At 39.5% G+C, this 20750-nt stretch overlaps 1 protein-coding gene across 8 annotated transcripts in view; it reads right to left on the bottom strand.

The window, feature by feature from the left end:
* DIAPH2 (diaphanous related formin 2) overlaps positions 1–20750 on the bottom strand; it is an 879031-nt gene that overhangs the window by 493163 nt on the left and 365118 nt on the right. For all 8 annotated transcript variants that reach the window (XM_050965017.1, XM_050965016.1, XM_050965012.1 and 5 more), the window contains one exon: positions 49–150. In XM_050965017.1, coding sequence (XP_050820974.1) covers positions 49–150 — 102 coding nt within the window. The remainder of the gene's footprint in view (positions 1–48; positions 151–20750) is intronic.

Below are 20750 nucleotides of genomic sequence, written 5' to 3'. Positions count from 1 at the left end.
GTATATTATAAATGACAACAGCTGGCTGAATATTAATCTAGTACATACCACAACTCCAAACTGTTCTGGCTCACAGAGATCATCATATTCATGCTTTAACTGGGCTAAGGCACTGAGTTCCTTTTGTTCAGGAAGATTCTTCACCAAATTCTGGAACCAAAGAAATAAAAAGGCATATTACATTACCTTTTATATTCTGCTAATTGCTGTGATTTTAATGAGCATTTGAAAATATTGTATATGATCTGATGTTTGCAGTTTGTTAGATGACTTGGTAAGTAAGGGAATATTGAGACACTCACTTTTTTTTTTTCAATTTAGATATTTCCAATGCCATGCAAACATTGATCTCTTAACATACAAGTAACAGAACAAATCAGTAAGTTAGATGGGTTTATACAGATGTCAGCATCTCCACTAAACAAACTCTGACAGGAATCATGATTTTCTAGTGTTAAGGAGTTTTTTTTTCCTTTTTTCCCCTTGTGGTTTCATCTTCCTCATTAAATTATAAATAAGGAGCATTATCTTCCTTCCCACCCGTATACAAAGCAAAATTTTACTTCACAAAACAACTTTGGGCCTTATCCACAAAAGCAGTCTGCAGTCATCACGTAAGACATTTACACACGTTCCAAAACTGCATAAGTCTCTGGGGCTTTAGCTATTAAGCATAACCTTTTCAACCTCTTCTCCTCTGATAATGCTTAATCAAGCTAAGCAAGATGTAAAATTGGTTCATAAGCTCATCTCACTATATGCTCAAAGAAAATGCTGTGCGTATCATATGACCAATTAAACTCTGGCAAAAGGACAGACCAAATTTGCATGCCCCTCTCCATTGCTTTATTTTAAATAAATATACTTCGGGTAGTACAAGTGTACAGAAATCAATAATTTTATAGTTAAATCAATATATTTAAAATATATTCTTGCACAGTTTTTTTTTCTTTGTCATTTGTAAGATGAAGAGAAGACTAACTTCTTTTTTAATTGAGCAGGATATGCTTATCTGCTCTAAGAGACTCATGGATCTTATAGGCTTCCTGTTAAACACAGGTGTCCAGCTGCATCACTATGTTGCCAGGCTGATAGAACATGTGTACTACTATTGTCCATACTCATCAATGCACTAGCCCCTAGTAGCTGTCCTTCCCTCTGCCTTGCTGCCACAGATCGCCATTGTTCACTGATGACTTATGGTAGACAAAAAGGAACACAGAAAACTGGTGCACCAATGGCAGAAGATAATATCTGAATCAGCACTAGAGTAGCATAAGGATTTTATAGGACCCTTTGTGATGAATGCTTAAGGACCCATTTTTCCCCTCTACACCTTTACAAAGCTGTTTCAGATAGCATACATGTCAACAAGGGCTGCATTTGCTAAGTTCCAGATTTTGCTATCTAATGGACTACCTTGCAGAAAAAGGCTGAATACGTTTAAGGAAGTTTTCCAGACTTACGGAAGGGAAGCCAGGGAAGAACAGGATAAAAGTAATGCATACCTTAACTAAACACAAGCCATTCTAACAAGCTAACATTACACTATCTTACTGATGTACAGACTACTCTGGGCAGTTGACACGGGTCAAACATCCTTGCTAAAACTGATAGGACTTATTACAGTCTCCATCACTGTTAAGCAACACCAGCTGGTTGCTGACCCAAACTGAGGTCGACATGTATTTCCATATATTTATTAAAAAAAATTTTCATCACAGATTGAACATATGTTGGAATTCAAATTACAAAAACTGTACCTGTGACTGGTATCTCACCACTCATGGTTCAGCCTACTGTAATTTTGAGAGGCTACTACAACTAAAGGTTTTTAAATGGAAATGCAACATACCTGTTAGTCACAGGTTCTAAAAGCATACTGTATGTAGTTTTCAAAAAACACTATTCTGCTAACACATTTGTTTTATACATGTGAACAATGTCTAAAACCTTCAGATACAGAATCAACAGTTCGCAGTTGTGACTCAAATGAAGCAAAAGATTACACTCACTGATTTTGGACAGAATACTAAGAAAGTTTTGTGTTGATAATATAGTACAACTCCTTCAATACCAATTACAAGCTTACATGAATTAAAAGCAGAGGTGGTAATTTGTCTAAGTATCAGTGCTGTGAGAAAAAATAGAAATAAACAGAATATTATGTGACCAGTTCCAATCTAATTTTCACAGTCCTGAAGAACAAATCTTTGTCCTTTCCTTATTTCTTCACAGGAAAAAATTAACTTGAATTGAATGCTCATATCCATCAAGACACACATTTCCATGAAATACAAGTGAAAATGGAAATTTACCCCAGTACATTGTCTTGAAGCCTTTGCTCTATTTGATGCTTAAGTAATAATTACTTCTATTTTTTTCTATGCAATAAATTCTCACAAATTAAATATCCAAGGAAGTACCAGTCTTTCATGAAAGCACATAAAGAAAATTAATTTTTGTGACTTTGAGGAAAATGTCATTTTGCCCATTATTACTCTCATTTTCCTTTTAAGAAAGGATACAACTTAAGTTTAATTTACACATAGCATTTAATGAAACTGACAGTGTCTCAGAATCTTTCAGCCAACGTCTTTTAATGGTTTCAACTGTCAAAATGCTCCTCTATAATTCATTTCCCTTTAAAAAAAAAAAAAAGCACTGACATAGTTAATGTAGTTTAGTAAGTGTGCATTTCAAGATCTTCTGTTTTACTTGCATAATCCAATGCAACACGGAAAATACCATATTTAAAAAGAGCTGCAGGGAACAAAATAAGCAGACAGAAATGCACTCAAGCTGCTTCATACACAGAGACATGCACACATTATTTCTCCACAGGAGAAGTCTTGTGGTTGTTGTTTCAAAGCTGATTATAACAGTCACAAATGCATTAACAAGGTAACAAACTGCACTTCAACTGCAGGAATGTTAAAATGTGTTGAAACAAGCAGAAAACAAGCAGATTCACAACTGCTTTTTTTTTTTAAGTTTACCCAACAAAGAATTTTGTTTTTGTTTTAAAACCAAAGGTTGTAGAAATCTGTGTTTTACTGCTTTTGTATCTATTTATTTATGAAATATGGATAAAAAGTAATTTAGGAATATTTTATTATTTCATATTAAACTTTTTAACCATGTATGTTTCCAAATGGTCTGGAATGCCACTGTAGCTAATAAAATGTTTACAGTGTATTATTAATATCGCAGTGTTAAGTGCTATACAGAGAAATCATGCACAGAGATCTCAATATTACAGAAAGCAAATGATGGGGGAAAAGAACACAATGTACAAGCAAACTGGCCAGGGTGATAGCAGGAACAGAGAACTAACCAGACAGCTGTCTATTTTTTTATTATATTAGAGTTGCAAAGTTAGACATCTAAACCCAGAGATAGACATTGTAACAGAAGTGAGTCTTCATTTAAATCCTTCCATGCAGAGCAGCTCAGGAAAGGTGTTCCTTGAGAGAAGAGCAGAATGAAAGACACTTGTGGGACAAGTAGGTTGCTGACTGAGGGCTGGTCTACACTACGGGGGGAAATCGATCTTAGATACGCAACTTCAGCTACGTGAATAACTTCAGCTACGATTCCGCAACTCCGTTGGGGTTGGTGGAGTTCCGGAATCGATATAAGTGCGCTCGGGGATCGATATATCGCGTCTAGATGAGACGCGATATATCGATCCCCGAGCAATCGATTTTAAACCGCCGATACGGCATGTAGTCTAGACGTAGCCTGAATGAAGAGGACAGGAAACAACAAAACAAGAGAAAACTGAGTAAGGAGGGGCAAGGATATGTAGGGCTTCAAAGGTGAAGATGAGGAGTTTAGTTGTGATGGTGAAGGTGGGGACCATTGAAAAAAGGGTTGATGTGGTCGGTTTTCCTTGTAAGGACTATTTTGAGATGATCTGATGCCCAATGAAGCTCAAGAGAAGGTGGTTTCATTTTTTCTTCCCTCCTTTATCTCAGATTAAGATCAAGTCTACAATCTGGCAATAAATATCACACACCCATGGAAGACACTACTTCTTTTGTTTGAACATCTTTTCTAAAATATCCCAGAACTGTTTTAATAAGACATACTGTAACCAAATATAGTCTAATTGAATCATTGAGTAGTTTTGTGTCCATCCCTCCCCATCCCAAATTAACTATTTAAAGATATTCAAGGTATTAAGTGAGGTACAAAGCTAAATTTACTATTGTAATAATAAAAGAAAAAGCCTCTTCAAATACAATTGTTATATTTCTATTTACCTTCTGTTATAATCATGTTTTTATTTCCCAATGGAGTGTATTCATTTACAAATTATTTTTACTCAGGTTTATGATTAACTAAATCTACTTATGAAAAGTATGTAAACTTCGGTGCTAATTATCTTCTTTTTTTTGTTTTGTTTTGTTTTTTTGTTACTGGTTCAGTTTGCACTTTAGAAGTAAAATGGTAAACCATCTCCAGACAGTGAAAATGGTGGTAGAATCAAACACACTCAACAAGCAAAAGAGCAATCCTGCTGGGATTACATTTAGAACAAATAGCAGATGTGTGATGATAAAATTATTTCTGCTGTTTATTATACCTCTATTTGCATACATTCAGACTGCAGCACAAATGGTCATTTATTATTAAGATCAATTTTCAATTTAAACTATCTGCATCACTTGGAGTCAGCAATGCCAAGGCTCCCCTACAGGATAACTAATGAACACACACACACACACACTCTCTTACGGTGCTATGCACGCACGTGCATAAATGCGCACACACACACACACGCCCCAGATACAGGTATGTATGGAGCTATGCATGCACACACACACAAACCCTACATACAGGTATTTATGGAGTTATGGGAGCTGGGAAGGTCCTGCTCTGAAGCCTAGGAAGTTCATGGAAGTAGATGAGGGATATGGTCCAGAGTATCTTAATAATCAAACAATAATTTAAAATGCATTTTGATATGCAATGTTTCTTGAGAGGAAATTGATTAATGATCATTCTTATAAGCTTGAAGAAATTAATGCAAAAGTACTGGATTCCAAAATGACTGATTTAATAAGTAAATATTAAACTGATGCCAACTCTGTCCACATATTTATTCAAGTGACATCATAGGACCTAATCACATCAGCCATACCATCGGGGGCTCATTCACCTGCACATCTACCAATGTGATATATGCCATCATGTGCCAGAAATGCCCCTCTGCCATGTACATTGGCCAAACCGGACAGTCTCTATGCAAAAGAATTAATGGACACAAATCTGACATCAGGAATCATAACACTCAAAAACCAGTAGAACAACAGTTTAACCTGTCTGGTCATTCAATGACAGACCTGCGGGTGGCAATTTTGCAATAGAAAAGTTTCAAAAACAGACTCCAAGGAGAAACTGCTGAGCTGGAATTGATATGCAAACTAGATATAATCAATTTAGGCTTAAATAGGGATTGGGAATGGCTGAGCCATTACAAACATTGAATCTATCTCCTCTTGTCAGTATTCTCATATTTCTTATCAAACTATCTGTACTGGGCTATCTTGATTATCACTTCAAAAGCTTTTTTCTTTTACTTAATTGGCCTCTGAGAGTTGGAAAGACAACCCCCACCTTTTCATGATCTCTGTATATGTTCCATTCTATGCATCTGTCAAGTATAATTCCCAAATCTGGACCTTAGCGTCCAAAATATGGGTACTAGCATGAATTCCCCTAGGTTTAATTACCAGCTTAGATCTGTAGCGCTGCCACCAATCAGGAATTTTTTTAGGGCCAGATACTCTCTGGTCCCCGCAAAACCTTCCCAGGGGACCCCAAGACCCAGATTCCTTGAGTCTCACAACAAAGGGAAATAAACCATTCCCTTCCACCTCCTCCCCTCCAGGTGTTCCCTCCCTGGGCTCCTGGAGAATTATACAGATTCAAGCTCCATGAATCTAAACAAAGGGATTCCACCCTTCCTCTCCCTTCTCCTTCCCTGTTAAGTACAGACTCAATTCCCTCAAGCCTCAACAAAGGAAAAAGAAAATTAAACAGGTCTTAAAGCAAAGCTTTTAATAAAAAAAAAGAAAGAAAAAAGTAAAAGGTTTATCTCTGCAGTTTAGATGGTAAACAGTACAGGGTCTTTCAACTTATGAACAATAGAAAGAAACTTTCTCCAGCAGAAACACAATTTAAGCTACTTCCAGCAAGTACACATATGTAAATGAAAAAAAAAAAACAAATTAACAGACTATGACCGCCTTTTCTTACTCACAATTCTGAATAGATAAGAGACTGTAGCAGGGAGATTGGCAGAAACCTGGTTGCACCTCTAGTCCCGTCCAGGACCCAGAGAGAACAAAACCAAACCCCAAACCCACAAACAAAGGCTTCCCTCCACGAGATTTGAAAGTATCTTGTCTTCTGATTGGTCCTCTGGTCAGGTGTTTGCAGGTCACTGTTTGTTAATCCTTTATAGGTGAAAGAGACATTAACCCTTAGCTATCTGTTTATGACAGCATCCGAAGAAGTGGGCTGTAGCCCACGAAAGCTTATGCTCAAATAAATTTGTTAGTCTCTAAGGTGCCATAAGTACTCCTGTTCTTTTTACGGATACAGACTAACATGGCTGCTACTCTGAAATAAGTAAATATGATTAATGATTTGAGTGAAGCTCTTACTCAAAATATTGTCATCACAGCGGTGAGTACACAAATGGACTGGTGTAGTATGAAGAGGATTTACTGATGCTACAGAGTTTGAAAATGCCTTAGAGGTTCGATTCAAAACACATTAATGATTTTCTAAGATGTTTTGTTAATTTGCTTTTTGTTAAATGATATGGCTCTTGCTTATACAGACTAAAGCCAGGAATTTACAATGGAACAAAACAACATTATTTTGGATTGCAAACAAGAATGCTGATTTGTTATAAATCTCATGACAGTTCCATTGGATTAAAGCTATTATCCTTGTGTACAGCAAAACACCAAATGAGAAATTACAGTCTGACTATCTAAAATTCTCCAGTGATTTACACTGAGTAGAATATGCATAAATTCTTTCCAGAATGATTGTGTATTATTTGTCAAGGATGTGATCTTTCACTACAGAATAACTTCTGCCTTTCTTGCTCCACGACCCAGCCCCAAAAACAGATACAGTTATTCATGTACTTCTAGTTTTAAAAGTTCTTAGGATTTGAGATTTTTCAGTGAAAGATGGTATACAAAATGCCAGCTATTACCGAAACTACTACCTTTGTCCATCCACTGTTTTAAAATGACCAGGATTGTTCACCATATAGGTCTCCTGGAACACTTCTTTATAAAATCACATTTTACTTAACTTATCCAGACATCATTAATAGGTGACAGTAGTCAATTAAAGCTTCATGTTTGATGTTTTAAGTTATGCACAGATACAATGTAATGATAGGAAGATTGGTATAAAGACATTAATTTGATGGATTTGCAGACTTTCTGCTTAAATTATTAATCTTATCTCAATTAAGAAAAATAAAACTAAATAAAAAGTTATATTTTAATATCACATCCTGGAACACAACCATGATATAACAGAAGATGAAACTGTATTTGCAATTATATTATATACCTGAAGTTCATAACATACATAAACTTGTTTTAAAAAAAAAAAATCTTTTGACAATCTCTCCTACCAATATAATGTGTCTAACATATGTTCTGAAGAAAGAATAACAGGGACGTGTTGGCATATTCTGATACATACAAAAAAAGGTTTCCAAAAGTACTAGTTATAAAATGAAAGTTGGCAATAATGTAAGTCACATATCTCTAAAAACCTCAAATATAATCACACAGAATGAAAGGCATTAATATGCAAAGCATCTTTACAAGTCACAGTCTTTTTGTCTTTTATTCAGTCCTAGAAACAATCTTCAGATTCCTCACTATGCTAACACAGAATACCCTTCCACACCTGAGGCATAAAGTTTAATACCGATCTAATGTCAATGATGATCCTATTGCATTACTTAAAGCTCTGAAGGAAGCAGTACATGCGAATATGTTTAAATCTGTTTATTTTGCAACTACCCAGCAGAATTAACTAACTAACTAAATAAATATGATCAAATACACATTGCCTTGATAATTCTAATTAATTTATGACAGAGAGAGAGAGAGACAAAGAGAGGGAATCACTGACAAACTGTGATATTTTAAATTAAAAAAACAAAACAAAATCACAGAGTATGCGTCCAATGCTGTTGCTGTTAAGTAGATAAAAAGAAAGATTATTTACCAGAAACTGAAGTTATCCAAATGTATATTTCTACCTCTCTATACTGTAGGAGTTGCACATATTACCTTTCAGCAGGTCCCAAGAAAAGTTGCAAAGTCAAATCATTGCTTAAGGTACACTTAAGCCTATTCATTAGAAAATCAGTTTATGATAGAATATGACTCTGAATAGCTGTGAACCAAAGGATTAATCACAACCAGATAATGTGATGTTAAATGTGACTGTCCTTGACTAAAATTGATCAAAAACAGGAACACCAACAGTAACAAAAACATTGTGCACAGTCATGCTCATTGAAATTCTCAGGGGTATTTCCATATCAAAATTTGAATGCAATGAAAAAATGACTAAAATGTAACATTTAAAAAAATTACCAACTCTACTGCTAACAAAATCATACCAATATGTTCTCTTTCACATACACAGAGATAGAATGTTCTTCATAATAGGATGATTAACAGGTTATAGTTAAGGCTGTCCATTGCAATGTAATTTTCATTTCTTGTATGTGTATGGTGAGAATAAGGACGTTGTTTAATTGGAAATGTGATAGACAAATAATTCATATGCTAGTGTGTCTGAGCGCAGCAATGAAGAATCATGCTCTATTATGTTCATGTTGCTTTAACTTATGATTTGTGCGTGTGTGTTTTTGAAACATTTGAGTGATGTGGAAATACAGCTGAGCCACTTCAACTCTAAGTGAAAACTTTTCAATGGCAGTTTCACAGTATTATTTAGCACCAAAACTTTAACTCTATTTGGCCTATGCCTATGGGAGGGAAATCTTGCGCCAAAAGACCTTACAAAGCGTAAACGAGTGGGACTCCTGTTCTGCACACATTTTCAAGTCCCTGGGTAATGTGGGATATATTGGGATTTCCTGGACCTGACAGGAGCAGTCTGTCCATGGTTCTTAGCCAAATAACAGCCACACAGACAGGTGCAGTGACTTCAGGTCTAGATGCAGTTTCTGGCTGTGATGCTATGAGATCAGATACAGAAAGTGTGGGGGCTGGATCAGAGGTTAAATGGACATCTAAAGCAGATCTGTCAGCCAGAACTGCCTCAGCCAATGTTGAGATACCAGAATGATCATAGCTTTATTACTGGAATGCAGAAATCACCCTGGTAATCAGAGGAAAGATGTATACAAAGTCTTTGTTTCACTGTAAGATAATCATCCAGTAGCAACCATGGACCCTCTTGAGCAAAAGTTTTAACATTTTGTGTTGTCCTTTCTGACAAAGTACTCTTCCATGTACCCCACTGATAGAATATCATTTACATGAAGGATGTGTACAGGGACCATTCATGGTTGGTCACACATTACCTGCTCAGGAAATCTGCTCACTTGTTGACTCCTGGAAAGTAAAGGGCCAATTGTGTCACCCTGTTCTAGTAGTATCATTTCCAGAAGTTGATGGCCTCCAGACAGAAGGATGAGTGTCCCATTACTTTTTAGTGACTGTGAAAATCTGCACTATCAAGTTTTGGAGGACAGGCAGGAATATTGTACAAGCTAGCCTGGTGGCTTTGGATTCCGGAATGGTCATGGGTAATCCCATGTTGTTTGAGGATCGGGTTTCTGTGGTAATATGACATGGCACTGTGACTTTTATTTCCTATTGCATTTTCAGTGAAGAACAGACATTCCTTAGCCTGAGTTGGAGAGTTTGAAGGCTAAGTTTGAGAAGCAGCTTCACACATATGAATGCCAGCACATGGCCTACCACTGAGAGGTATGGTTCATACAATAATAGCCGTGGCTCTGATGATCGGCTCTGATGTGGCTCCTGACAGTCCCACCAACTTTGCTGTCTGGCTGACTGGGATGACAAGGGAAGCAGAGGTTGATTGTCTCCTTTGGCACCATGACCTGCCCTGGGAGTCAGCGTGAGCCCATTGCCCTGTCAAGTCTGATACTTGTAGGGCTTTCTGTAGAGGATGGTGTGACAATCCCACAATGGATCTCAGGATGGTCCTCATGTTCTTCAAGAGGGTGAAGTGCTTTGTCAGTATCCAAACTGAAAAGCTCGAATCTCTTTGATGACTTGCACCTCTGGTGAAACCCCCAAGGCTCATCTCATGGTTACATGGTCACAGCCATCAACCTTACAACCAGTTTTGCTGCAAGTCCCCTCTTCCCTATCACCACATCACAACACCAGAGAGGGAACAAAGAGAGGAAGAAGCTTGCTGTAAAAGCAAACTAAGAATCCCTTCATATACCTGTACTAAGGGGAAATACTGTCTATAGCTGGCAGACCTACTGGGATATGCTAGAGCAGCCTGGATATGACAATTCTTGCCAGGCCCCTAAGAAAAGGATTCCTTTTGTCGAACCCCCAGGTGGTTGCAGAAGGCTAAGGAAAGTAGTAGCAGACTGGTGGTTTTATGAAGGCAGCAGCATCCCTTGGCATAAATAACAGTTATGACAAAAAATAGTAACAGAAGTATTTAATAAAAAACTGCCACAAGTCTTACATTTAGTTTAACTCCACCTACATAGTAAGCATAAGATGTTATAGCCAAGGTACTTACTAGCTAGAAGGCTCTGAAGGCAACAGGCTGCACAGGTACATGTCAAAGAAGAGTTATTCTATCTGCCTGTAACTCCTAAGCAGATGAATAGATTTAAGTCAAATTTGCCTGCCTGGGAATTGCAGGGGCAGGGGCGTGTTGGAGAGCCTTTACCATAAGCATAAGTGTCACAAGATTGATGCTGGTGTACCTTTGTACTACATAAAGATAATTAATCCCAACCACACTGCAAGTCTCAGTGGAACCTTAAATATACAGTTGCTACCAATACCTCCACAATAAAATATAACTGAACAAAAAAAGGAAGGTAGTCTCATACAAACATGAAGAAAGGTGAAAATGAGGAAGATGAGTGTTCCATGGACATATTAAATTAATATTTACTATCCTAACTTATGATATTATAGTTATATACATAACAGTTCAGAAAGAAATTTATTCACATAATATGATCCAATAAAGCAGCATAAATTAGCAAAATATTAATGTGTTTTGAAAAACGCATGCAAAGCCATGGAAGTTAACATAACTGGGGACTGATGCCTTACATGGACATTATTAATCAGTCTCTGCAATAACTTCTGACCATCACTCTTGTTACATGGCAACACAAAGCTGAACTCTCTTACAGATTTCTAGCTCACAATACTGAAAACATACCTATTCCCTTGGCTCCAGGACTGAACAATCATTCACTGAAGACTGGTAATTTTTCAATATTTTTATAGCAAAACAACATTGACATTAAAAATAAAACCCCCACACACACTTCCTTGAGTCAAGAGAAACAGGTCAGCATGAGAAATCATTTCACTCTTGGGAGCATACTGCTTGTTATGCTACAGTTCCATCTTAATGAAATAAACTCAGACAACCAAAAAAACCAAACCAAAACACCAAACCAGACTTTTGTAATATTGGAGTTAAGGTTAAGAGTACAGATAAATAACTGAAGGGTACTGAAATTTAGAAGCATATATTAATTATACAAAAACAATCATAAGGCTTTCTCCCAGTTTTGGTCAGTAACCAGATTAAAGAACTTCAAAGTTGGATATAATCCTATAAGAGTTACAGCTTCCTGCACTTTGTACAAAAACTGTGGGGGAAGTGCAAGAGACATAATGTGACCTCTATAGGTATGTCTACACTGCAATTAAAAACCCACTGCTGAACCATGCTAGCTGACTCGGACTAAGGGGCTCAGGATAAGAGCTGTTTAATTGCACTATAGATGTTCAGACTCAGGCTGCAGACTGAGCTCTCAGATCCTCCTACCCCAGAGGGTCCTAAAGCCTTGGCTCCAGACCAATCCTAATCCTCTACACTGCAGTTGAAGAGACTCTTACCCCAAACCGCACCAGTGAAAGTCAGCTGGCACAGACCAGCTATAGATTTTTAATTGGTGTAGACATACCCTGTATGTAAACATACGAAAGGGCTAAAAAAACCTTTACTTTAAAAAAATACACTTTTGGACTCAGCTGGCAAGTTTTAAAGCCAGTGGAGCAAATGTGTGATTCTGCTATGCACATGGCAAAAAAATAAGTTAGTTAACAGTAGTTCTCTCCTACCAGAACAGTTAAAATTCCAGTCAGAGATAAGTGACAGTTTATTGACTAATTTAAGAACAAAGTAATAGAGTCAGAATAAATATTTAGGCCAAATTCCACTTTCATTTACAGCTTTGTAATTCATCTGAAACTGATGTGGACTACAGGCAGGGCTATACGTGAAGGAAAAGTTCCCCACAAAAAAATTAAAAAAGTTAAAAAGGGGAGAAGCCATTAGAACAGGGCAAACTTTTTGGCCTGAGGGCTAAATTGTATGGAGGGTTGGTTAGGGGAAGGGGTCGTGGCCCAGCCCCCACCTCCTATCTGCCCCCAGGACTCCTACCCCATCCAACCCTGCCTGTTCCCTGACAGCCCCTCTGGGACCCCTGGCCCATCCACACACCCCCATCCCCTGTCCCCTGACCACCCACGGACCCCACCACCTCATCCAACCCCTCCTCTCATTCCTGACAGGCCCCCTGGGACCCTTGCCCATCCAACTACCCCTTCTCCCTGTCCCCTGACTTCTCTTGGAACCCCTGCCTCTGACTACCCCTGCCGCCCCATCCAACCCCCCTCCTTCCTGACTGCCTCCCTGGGACCCCTGCCCCCATTCAACCCTGTTGCCCCCCCAACTACCCCGATCACTACCCACACCCCCTGTTCCGTGCCCCCTTACTGCGCTGCCTGGAGCACCAGTGGTTGGTGGCGCTACAGCCACGCTGCCCAGCTGCAGCTGGGCCACAGCACTGCCATCACCACACAGCACAGAGCACCGGGTCAGGCCAGGCTCTGCAGCTGCACTTCCCCAGGAGTTCACAGCCCCACTGCCCAGAGCATTGCATCAGTGGTGGAGCTGTGGGGGAGATGGGGTTGGAGATAACCTCCCAGCCAGGAGCTCGGGGGCTGGGCAGGATAGTCTTGTGGGCCAGATGTGGCCCGTGGGCTGCAGTTTGCCCAGCTCTGCATTAGAAGTAGTTGCAACTACATTAGCAGAAAATGAGAGTGAGTGATTGCACTTAGGGAGAAAAACTTGAGATTTTGTGCACTTCTCATTAGAAACAGCTTTTAACACTTCTAGTTGCATAGGTTTTCAAGAACTAAAATACAGACCAATGCTTAAATACCCATTTGTTTTATTTCTCTGTATTGTCAATAAAGTTGAATTTTATTTTATTACATGTTCAGTACATCTTAAACCTTTCAATATAGTACAATAAATTGCTATCTTTTTAGACTTTGAACTACACATTAATTCTGTTAAAATGTTGCTTATTAAAGCTGAGTAAAGAGCTCTGCTCTTTACACTGTATTAAGAAAAATTAAATCATCATTCTTTGGCATGTAGCCTTGTACCGGTACAAAAAGTTTATGAATTTGAATGAACATATTTATTTTAATAGAAGTGCAAGTTGCAGACATTTTATGGATTTTCCCACTTTCATTAGGCTTCCAAAAACAGCCTTTGAGCTTGCAAGAACAAGAGGAAGTAACAGGTAAATGACTGGCAGTGATGCATGTCTGAAAAATGTTTTTAAAAAATTAATTTACTTAACATATTTTATGTGCATTTATTCATATACATGCATGTAGATTTTTAGTCACTGGTACAGATGCAGCCTTGAAAAAGTGTGTTTTTCAAGTGGAGTTTGACAGTGAAAGCATAACATTTGGGGGTAAAGGGGGGTTCAGGCATTTGGGACCATACAAGAGGACATGTGGAGGCAAACCTAGGAGGTTGATATGAAGGGAATAGAGCAGCAAACTGAGAGAAGAGCAGAGAGGTGTGCAAGACCCATGGAGGACTTTGACGTCTATGGACTGATGATAGCCATTTGTTGGAGATCCAACATGACTAAAGAATCCATGTGTGAAGAAGAGTAAACAATCACATTCTAGTTTACAAGCCAGGGGACAGGGAGGATACTGGTTAGGTCAATGGCAATAAAAAAAAGAGTTGAAGGAAAACATCTTTAGAGGAAAAATATTTTTCAGCTTTTGATATGTTGAGCTTGAGTTGTCAGTACACCTTCACAGAAAAAGTGACAGAGGCGGTCAAAGGGGGGGCATCTAATCAGGGAACTTGGGGAAGAGACTTAGACTTGGATCTTGAAGTCCTAAATATACAGATCATTCTCTCCCTGGGGGAGATGAAGTTGCCAAGGTACAGAGTTTAGAGGAGAGAGGGCCAACAACAGGCCCCCAGAGTTACCAATTATGTAGTACAGGAGAGGAAAAATCACCAGAAGAAACAATGAAAAAAGAGTGTCATGAAGGGTTACAGTGGTTAAGAAAATGTGTATTGTAAAGAATGGCCCTAACTAGCAAGTAGAAAGAAGGCCTTGAAAATAATGAGTTATACGGACAAAAGGAATGAAGAAGGGAGAAGGTCTGATTCAAAGAATAACTAATGAAATAAGGGGAAGTTTCTAAAAAGAATGCTCACTGATAGGGGTGACTGCATATGATTTTCAATGTGACAGAAAGAATGCCTTTTAAAAAGGAGCCAGAGACCTTTCAACCCCACATGTCAGTGTTATCTCCTGTGTGAACCCAGGTGCAAGGAAAGAGCTGTTGGTCAGCAGCAAGGAGGGGAAAATATAAAGAGTAAAGGCCTGGGGAAGAACAATAGTTTTAAATCTTATCTGGATTAATACCGGGAATAAGGGTGAAATGTCTCTAATTGTTTTTAGCTGAAGTCAGTAATTGGAAATGATATCCCTTGTTTGTTAAAGAGTATAAAAAGTAAACTTTTAAAGTGTTCATTGCTAATACCTGCTTGACCCTGCTGGAGCTGACCAAGGCGGGTCTAAGCACCCGTGGGCTTAGCCTATTTCTAAGTATCTTGATCAAATTCTTATAAATATTTTATTACTATTTGTATGTAGTACATTACTTACGGTTTAGGCTTTTTAGACATGTTTAGAGCAATTGCATGCCCTTTGGATTTAATAAAAGAATGTATGGTTAAATTAGTGTTTGGTGATTTCCCATATCAATATTAATAATTTCAATTATTATTAATAGTTCCATCAGTTAGGAAATATCTTTTATTGGACCAATTTATACTGCTGAAAGAGAGAAACTTTAAAGCTACACAAGTCTGGGAAAGGTACTCAGACTGTCCGAGCTAAATACAAGAGGGAACAACCGATTGTTTAGCATAAATAGTTATCACATATTGTACAGGCCGCCCGGAGGAGGGGGGGGCAAGTGGGGCAATTTGCCTCAGGCCCCGGGCCCCACAAGGGCTCCCATGAGAATATGGTGTTCTATAGTATTGCAACTTTTTTTTATGGAAGGGGCCCCCGAAATTGCTTTGCCCCAGACCCCCTGAATCCTCTTGGCAGTCCTGATATTGTAAAGAGACCATACAAGGTGAAGTGACTAGTTAACACCTTTGCAGTCATAGGACAAAAAAAGGGAAGGGGTGCTAGTAGTTTATAAAACCTGTTCGACAGGTTTCATTAGAGGATGAGGACTGAGAGGTCAGATATGGAATCACAGTTTTGTAAAATTACAAAATTATGGGGGTAATATGGTGTTTTTGTCTTATCTTTTTTTGAGAGCGTTCATTTAGGAGCAGAGTTGCACCCACAGAGTTGCTGTTGGGACATTCAGTGCACTGGATTATGTAGTCACATGTACTAATAGGCAGGCTTAGGACCTATGAATTTTGAAAGCTATGTTGTGAGAAGTATTGATTATTGCAGCAGTGGAAATATGTCTTCCATTTTTTCATGTCTTAGAGCAGGGACTGGTGTGCAGCTTTAAGTTAGTGGGTCAGTATCTGTGGGGAGCTTGCATCTGCTGAGGAGCTTGGCATGGTTGTGGGGCTGTTTGAAGGCCAGAAGAGAGGGATTGGGAAAGATTTTTTTCAGGATGTGGTCTCCATTGAATATCGGTTGCCATTGTTTAATAGCGCCCCATACAGGTTCTAATATGAGGTGGTAGGTGACAATTAGGGACATGTGGTATGAGGGGTTTTTCCCCTCTCTGTACTGAAGCAGGTTCTCTCATTTTATCTCAGGTAAATCTTTGGTTTTGTGGTGCGTTTGTCCAGAAAAATCTTTTTCAAGGTGGCCCATGAAGACGCTGGCATATTGAAGAGCCATCATAAGAGCACAAGAATGACCATACTGGGTCTGACCAAAGATTCATCTAGCCGAATATGCGGTCTTCCGACAGTGGCTAATGTCATGTACCCCAGAGGGAATGAACAGAACAAGTAAGCGTCAAGTGATCCATTTCTTGTATTGTCCTAGTACTCATGGCTGTTTCCATGGTATGGTCCTAGGTCAGGGGCGGGCAAACTTTTTGGCCCAAGGGCAGCATTCAGTTTTATAAATTGTATGGAGGGCTGGTTAGGGGCCTTGTCCCCAACTCCTATCTGCCTCCTCCCCCGGACACCCATGCCCCATCCAACCCCCCCTGTTCCCTGATGGCCCCGCCAGGACCTCTGCCCCATTCACACACCCCTACTCCCTGTCCCCTGACTGCCTCCAGACCCCCACAGCTCCATCCAACTCCTCCTCTCATTCCTGACGCACCCCCCAGGACCCCTGCCCCATCCAACCACCCCTTCTCCCTGTCCCCTGACTGCCCCTGCTACCCCATTCAACTCTCGCTCCTTCCTGACTTCCCCTCCAGGACACTTGCCCCCATTCAACCCTCTGTTCCCCCCCAACCACCGCAATCCCTATCCACAACCCCGCCCCCTGACCACCACCCCAAACTCCCCTGCCCTCTATCCAACCCCACCTTACCGGGCTGCCTGGAGCACCAGTGGCTGGCAGCACTACAGCCGTGCCGCCCGGCTGGAGCTGGGACACAGCACCATCGCCACCATGCAGCTGCACTGCCCCAGGAGCTCACAGCCCCACCACCTAGAGCACTGCACCTGCAGAGGAGCAAGTGAACTGAGGCTGCGGAGAAGGGGGGACAGCAGGGGAGGGGCTGGGGGCTAGCCTCCTGGGCCAGGATGGTCCCGCAGACCGGATGTGGCCCGCAGACCGTAGTTGCCCACCTCTGTCCTAGGGTTTGTGGTTGAATGTCAACTTATTATAGGTGAGGACAAAATGAGTGAGTTTGGTGATGGGCGTGGGGTGGATACCTGAGTGTTGTCCATTATCCTGTAAATATTTGAGGCAGGCAGTGATGCAGTCATTGTGAAGGATGTTGGTGTATATTGAGGTGATATTCATGGTGGCTAGAATGGTGTCCTGAGGGAGGTTAACAACCTTGTGGAGTTTTTGAAGGAAGACATCTGCATCCTAGAGGAAGATGGCCACTTGTGTGGTAAGTGGTTTGAAGATAGTTTCTATGAATCCTGATATCCCTTCAGTAAGAGTGCCATGGCCAGATATAATAGGACTGCATAGGTTCCTTTGTTTGTGTATGTTGGGAACCATGCAGAAGGTCCCTGGGGTAAGTTCATGAGGAATAAGGTTGCAGAGATTCTTTTGGAATTTGAGGAAGGATTTGATCCTTCTATAATTCCTTGGTGAATTGTGAAATGGGATCTTCTTTGTGTTATTTACAGTAGGTGGTGCCAGAGAGTTGTCAGTTGTCCTCAAGGTAGTCATCCTGGCTGAGAATAATGATGGTATCCCTTTTGACTGCTGGTTTGATCACTATCTGGTGGTTGGATTTCAGGGACTGTATAGTGGTCCTCTTGCTGAGAGAGAGAGAGAGAGAGACTGTGATGGAAGTCTTTTTTTTTTTTTCCTGAATAAATCCATGTAATTAAGAAGTGTGTGATTTCATCCAGCGTTGAGTGACCAGTCAGATGATTCTTTCTACTTATAACTGTCGGTGGACATTTGTGGGTCGTGCCATCATTATTGTGAAATAATTATTTAAGTCGGAGTTAGTTCTCCACACATTTTCTATGACATCAGGTTCTGACATGGGGCAGAATTTCAGTCCCTTAGTCCCCTGATAATTCAGCTCTGGTTAGGGGCAGTCCTGATAAATTGATGATTTTGGGTTGTCATGTACTGTCCATGTGGAGGGTCCTGGTGTTACTTTTCCAGAGGTAGTGTTCTGAGATGTCTGGAGTTGTTGTAGTTGGTTTTCTTTTTTTGGAGGGGGGGTATTGTCACTGAGGTTTTCTTTTGGTGAGCTTTTTAAAAAAAAAGGAAGTTTTGGGTTTCTTGCATGACTTCCAGGTAGGTTTCATGATTTTTTTCCTTCATGTGTTCTTGTTTGCTGTGGCCCTTTTCGGAATACGTGAGGTGCAGGAGATGATTCCTCAGTTTTTCTGAAGTTCTTCTGCATAGCTGCTCAGCATATTTGGAGTTATATGTAGTGAACAAAGGGTTATAGATGTGAGTCCTCTGGCGATGTTTTGGAGATCATGAAAAGAGTAGAAATGTATTTGCAGGTAATAAACCACACTGTTTTAGTTAAAATAAATTACATCAAAAGCATAAAGTCAGAATAGCATACAGACATAGGACTTGCCATACTAGACCTTATTAATAGTTCGAGTCCATCTAGAGGTGAAAGTAAGCCGGTATGGTCCTGTATGGCATACCAGCAAAAGCCAGTACGCCGTGCCAGACTGGACCGGCTTCCCTGGCACTGATTTAAAGGGTCCAGGGCTCCAGCCGCTGCGGGGAAACCCAGGCCCTTTAAATCACCACCGGAGCTCTGGCAGCCGGGCTCGGGCGGGAATTTAAAGGGCCCGGATCTCTGGCCACTGCAAATATACAGCAGTCAAATAATACAAGCAACAGCAAGAGGACAAGTAGAAATTACAAGAGTCAATAGTGAGGGGGGAAAAGGCAAAACGTTTATTCTCACAGGGATTTGGAGGAGGAAGAGGGCTGCCATTCTAAATTCCGGAAGAAGCGGGGGTGAGGGGGAGCACTAAGAAGAGTAGAAGGGTGAGGTCAAGGAGAGGGAGCTGAGGACAGGTGGAGAGCAACTGGAGAAGAAAAGCTGAGATGTAGGTACAGTTACAGCTGTGTAAGGTGTTACAAGTGAGAATGAGGAGTTTATGTTGTGTGGAAAGAAAGAAAGAGAGTCAGCAATGAAAAAGGAAGTCCGGACCATGAGTTAAATTTTGTTACATCTCATGATTTTCTATATGATTATTGGAAATGAAGCTCAGTTTCCGGAAGACTTCACAATGAGCATCTTTGTTGACAAATGGTTGATCTTAATTCATGTTAGCTAACTTGAGTTAGTTAACTTGAATTAAAATAATAGTGGTCACATGACAACTCAGCTTTTAACTTGGGTTAGCAGCTCGAATTAAACCCTAGGATCCCATAGAGGCTTGAACACAAGCTGCTAACCCAAGTTGAAAGATGATTTATGTCTTCATTGTAATTTTAAACTCAGTTAAGAGCATCCCCTACCCTACCAAAGACATATCCTTATAGGAGAGAGACAGAATTAAACAGACAAGAAGACTGACATCGCAAGTTATTTTTCCAGACTAGTGTTCTGGCATACTGGTAAATTAACAAAGTACAGCTTGTACTGTCATCTGCATAAACTGACTACAGTTTCTAGCACCATCTTTAAGATTCCTTTCATATGAACTGAAAACATTAAATACAGAGTATTATCTCGACTTTAACAGCTAAGTGACACATTTTCTTACCACATAATGTAGAGAAAAAAAAATCAGTATACCTCAATGACAAGGAATAAGATGATGCTCCATATGAGAAAATATGATAAGCAGAAGGGGGGAGCAGAGACATGAATGAATTTTCTTTATAAAACAGAATTAGGCTGGATTTCAATAAATTAAGCATTTGATTTTATCTGTGAATATCCAACACAAATTAACTATTGCACTTTATGACACATTTTTATAAAATTTTATTTCCCCTCATCCTCCAAAAATACTGCAAAGTTGACCATATTTAACTCCATTAAAAAATATCTGGGAGATGTAACTGTAATTTTTGCAGGACCTATTCTGTATATAATATAATCTCCATTGTGTACATAGGCAATGACATGTCCATTATCATACTGCTTAACATAAGTAAATAAAACAAGATTTTAAAAAATGGGAATAACAGCCTGAATTCATACACAAAAGTTAAGAATATGTCCAAAATTAGTTATCTTTTCATTACCTCTCAAATTTTTCCTACAACTGAATTTTTAAACCACTGCTTTGTCTTCACCTCAAATTAAAAATGTGAGTAAGTACTCTTTAGATACCTAACAAATCTATTACATATTCATACATATAAAAAGACAATTCCACCATCTATTTATATACCAGTTTTACTACTCATCAAAGGTGCAAAACTAGAATAGTAGATAGCATCTATTATATTAATAGTCCAAAATAACTACAGTTGAAACAATAAATCATCACAGTGAAATAAAATATCCAATGGA

Source organism: Gopherus flavomarginatus, chromosome 8 (genome assembly GCF_025201925.1).
Source record: "Gopherus flavomarginatus isolate rGopFla2 chromosome 8, rGopFla2.mat.asm, whole genome shotgun sequence".
Lineage (NCBI taxonomy): Eukaryota > Metazoa > Chordata > Testudines > Testudinidae > Gopherus > Gopherus flavomarginatus.
Note: the sequence above shows the minus strand (reverse complement) of the source record. Positions and strands in the feature narration are given on the sequence as shown.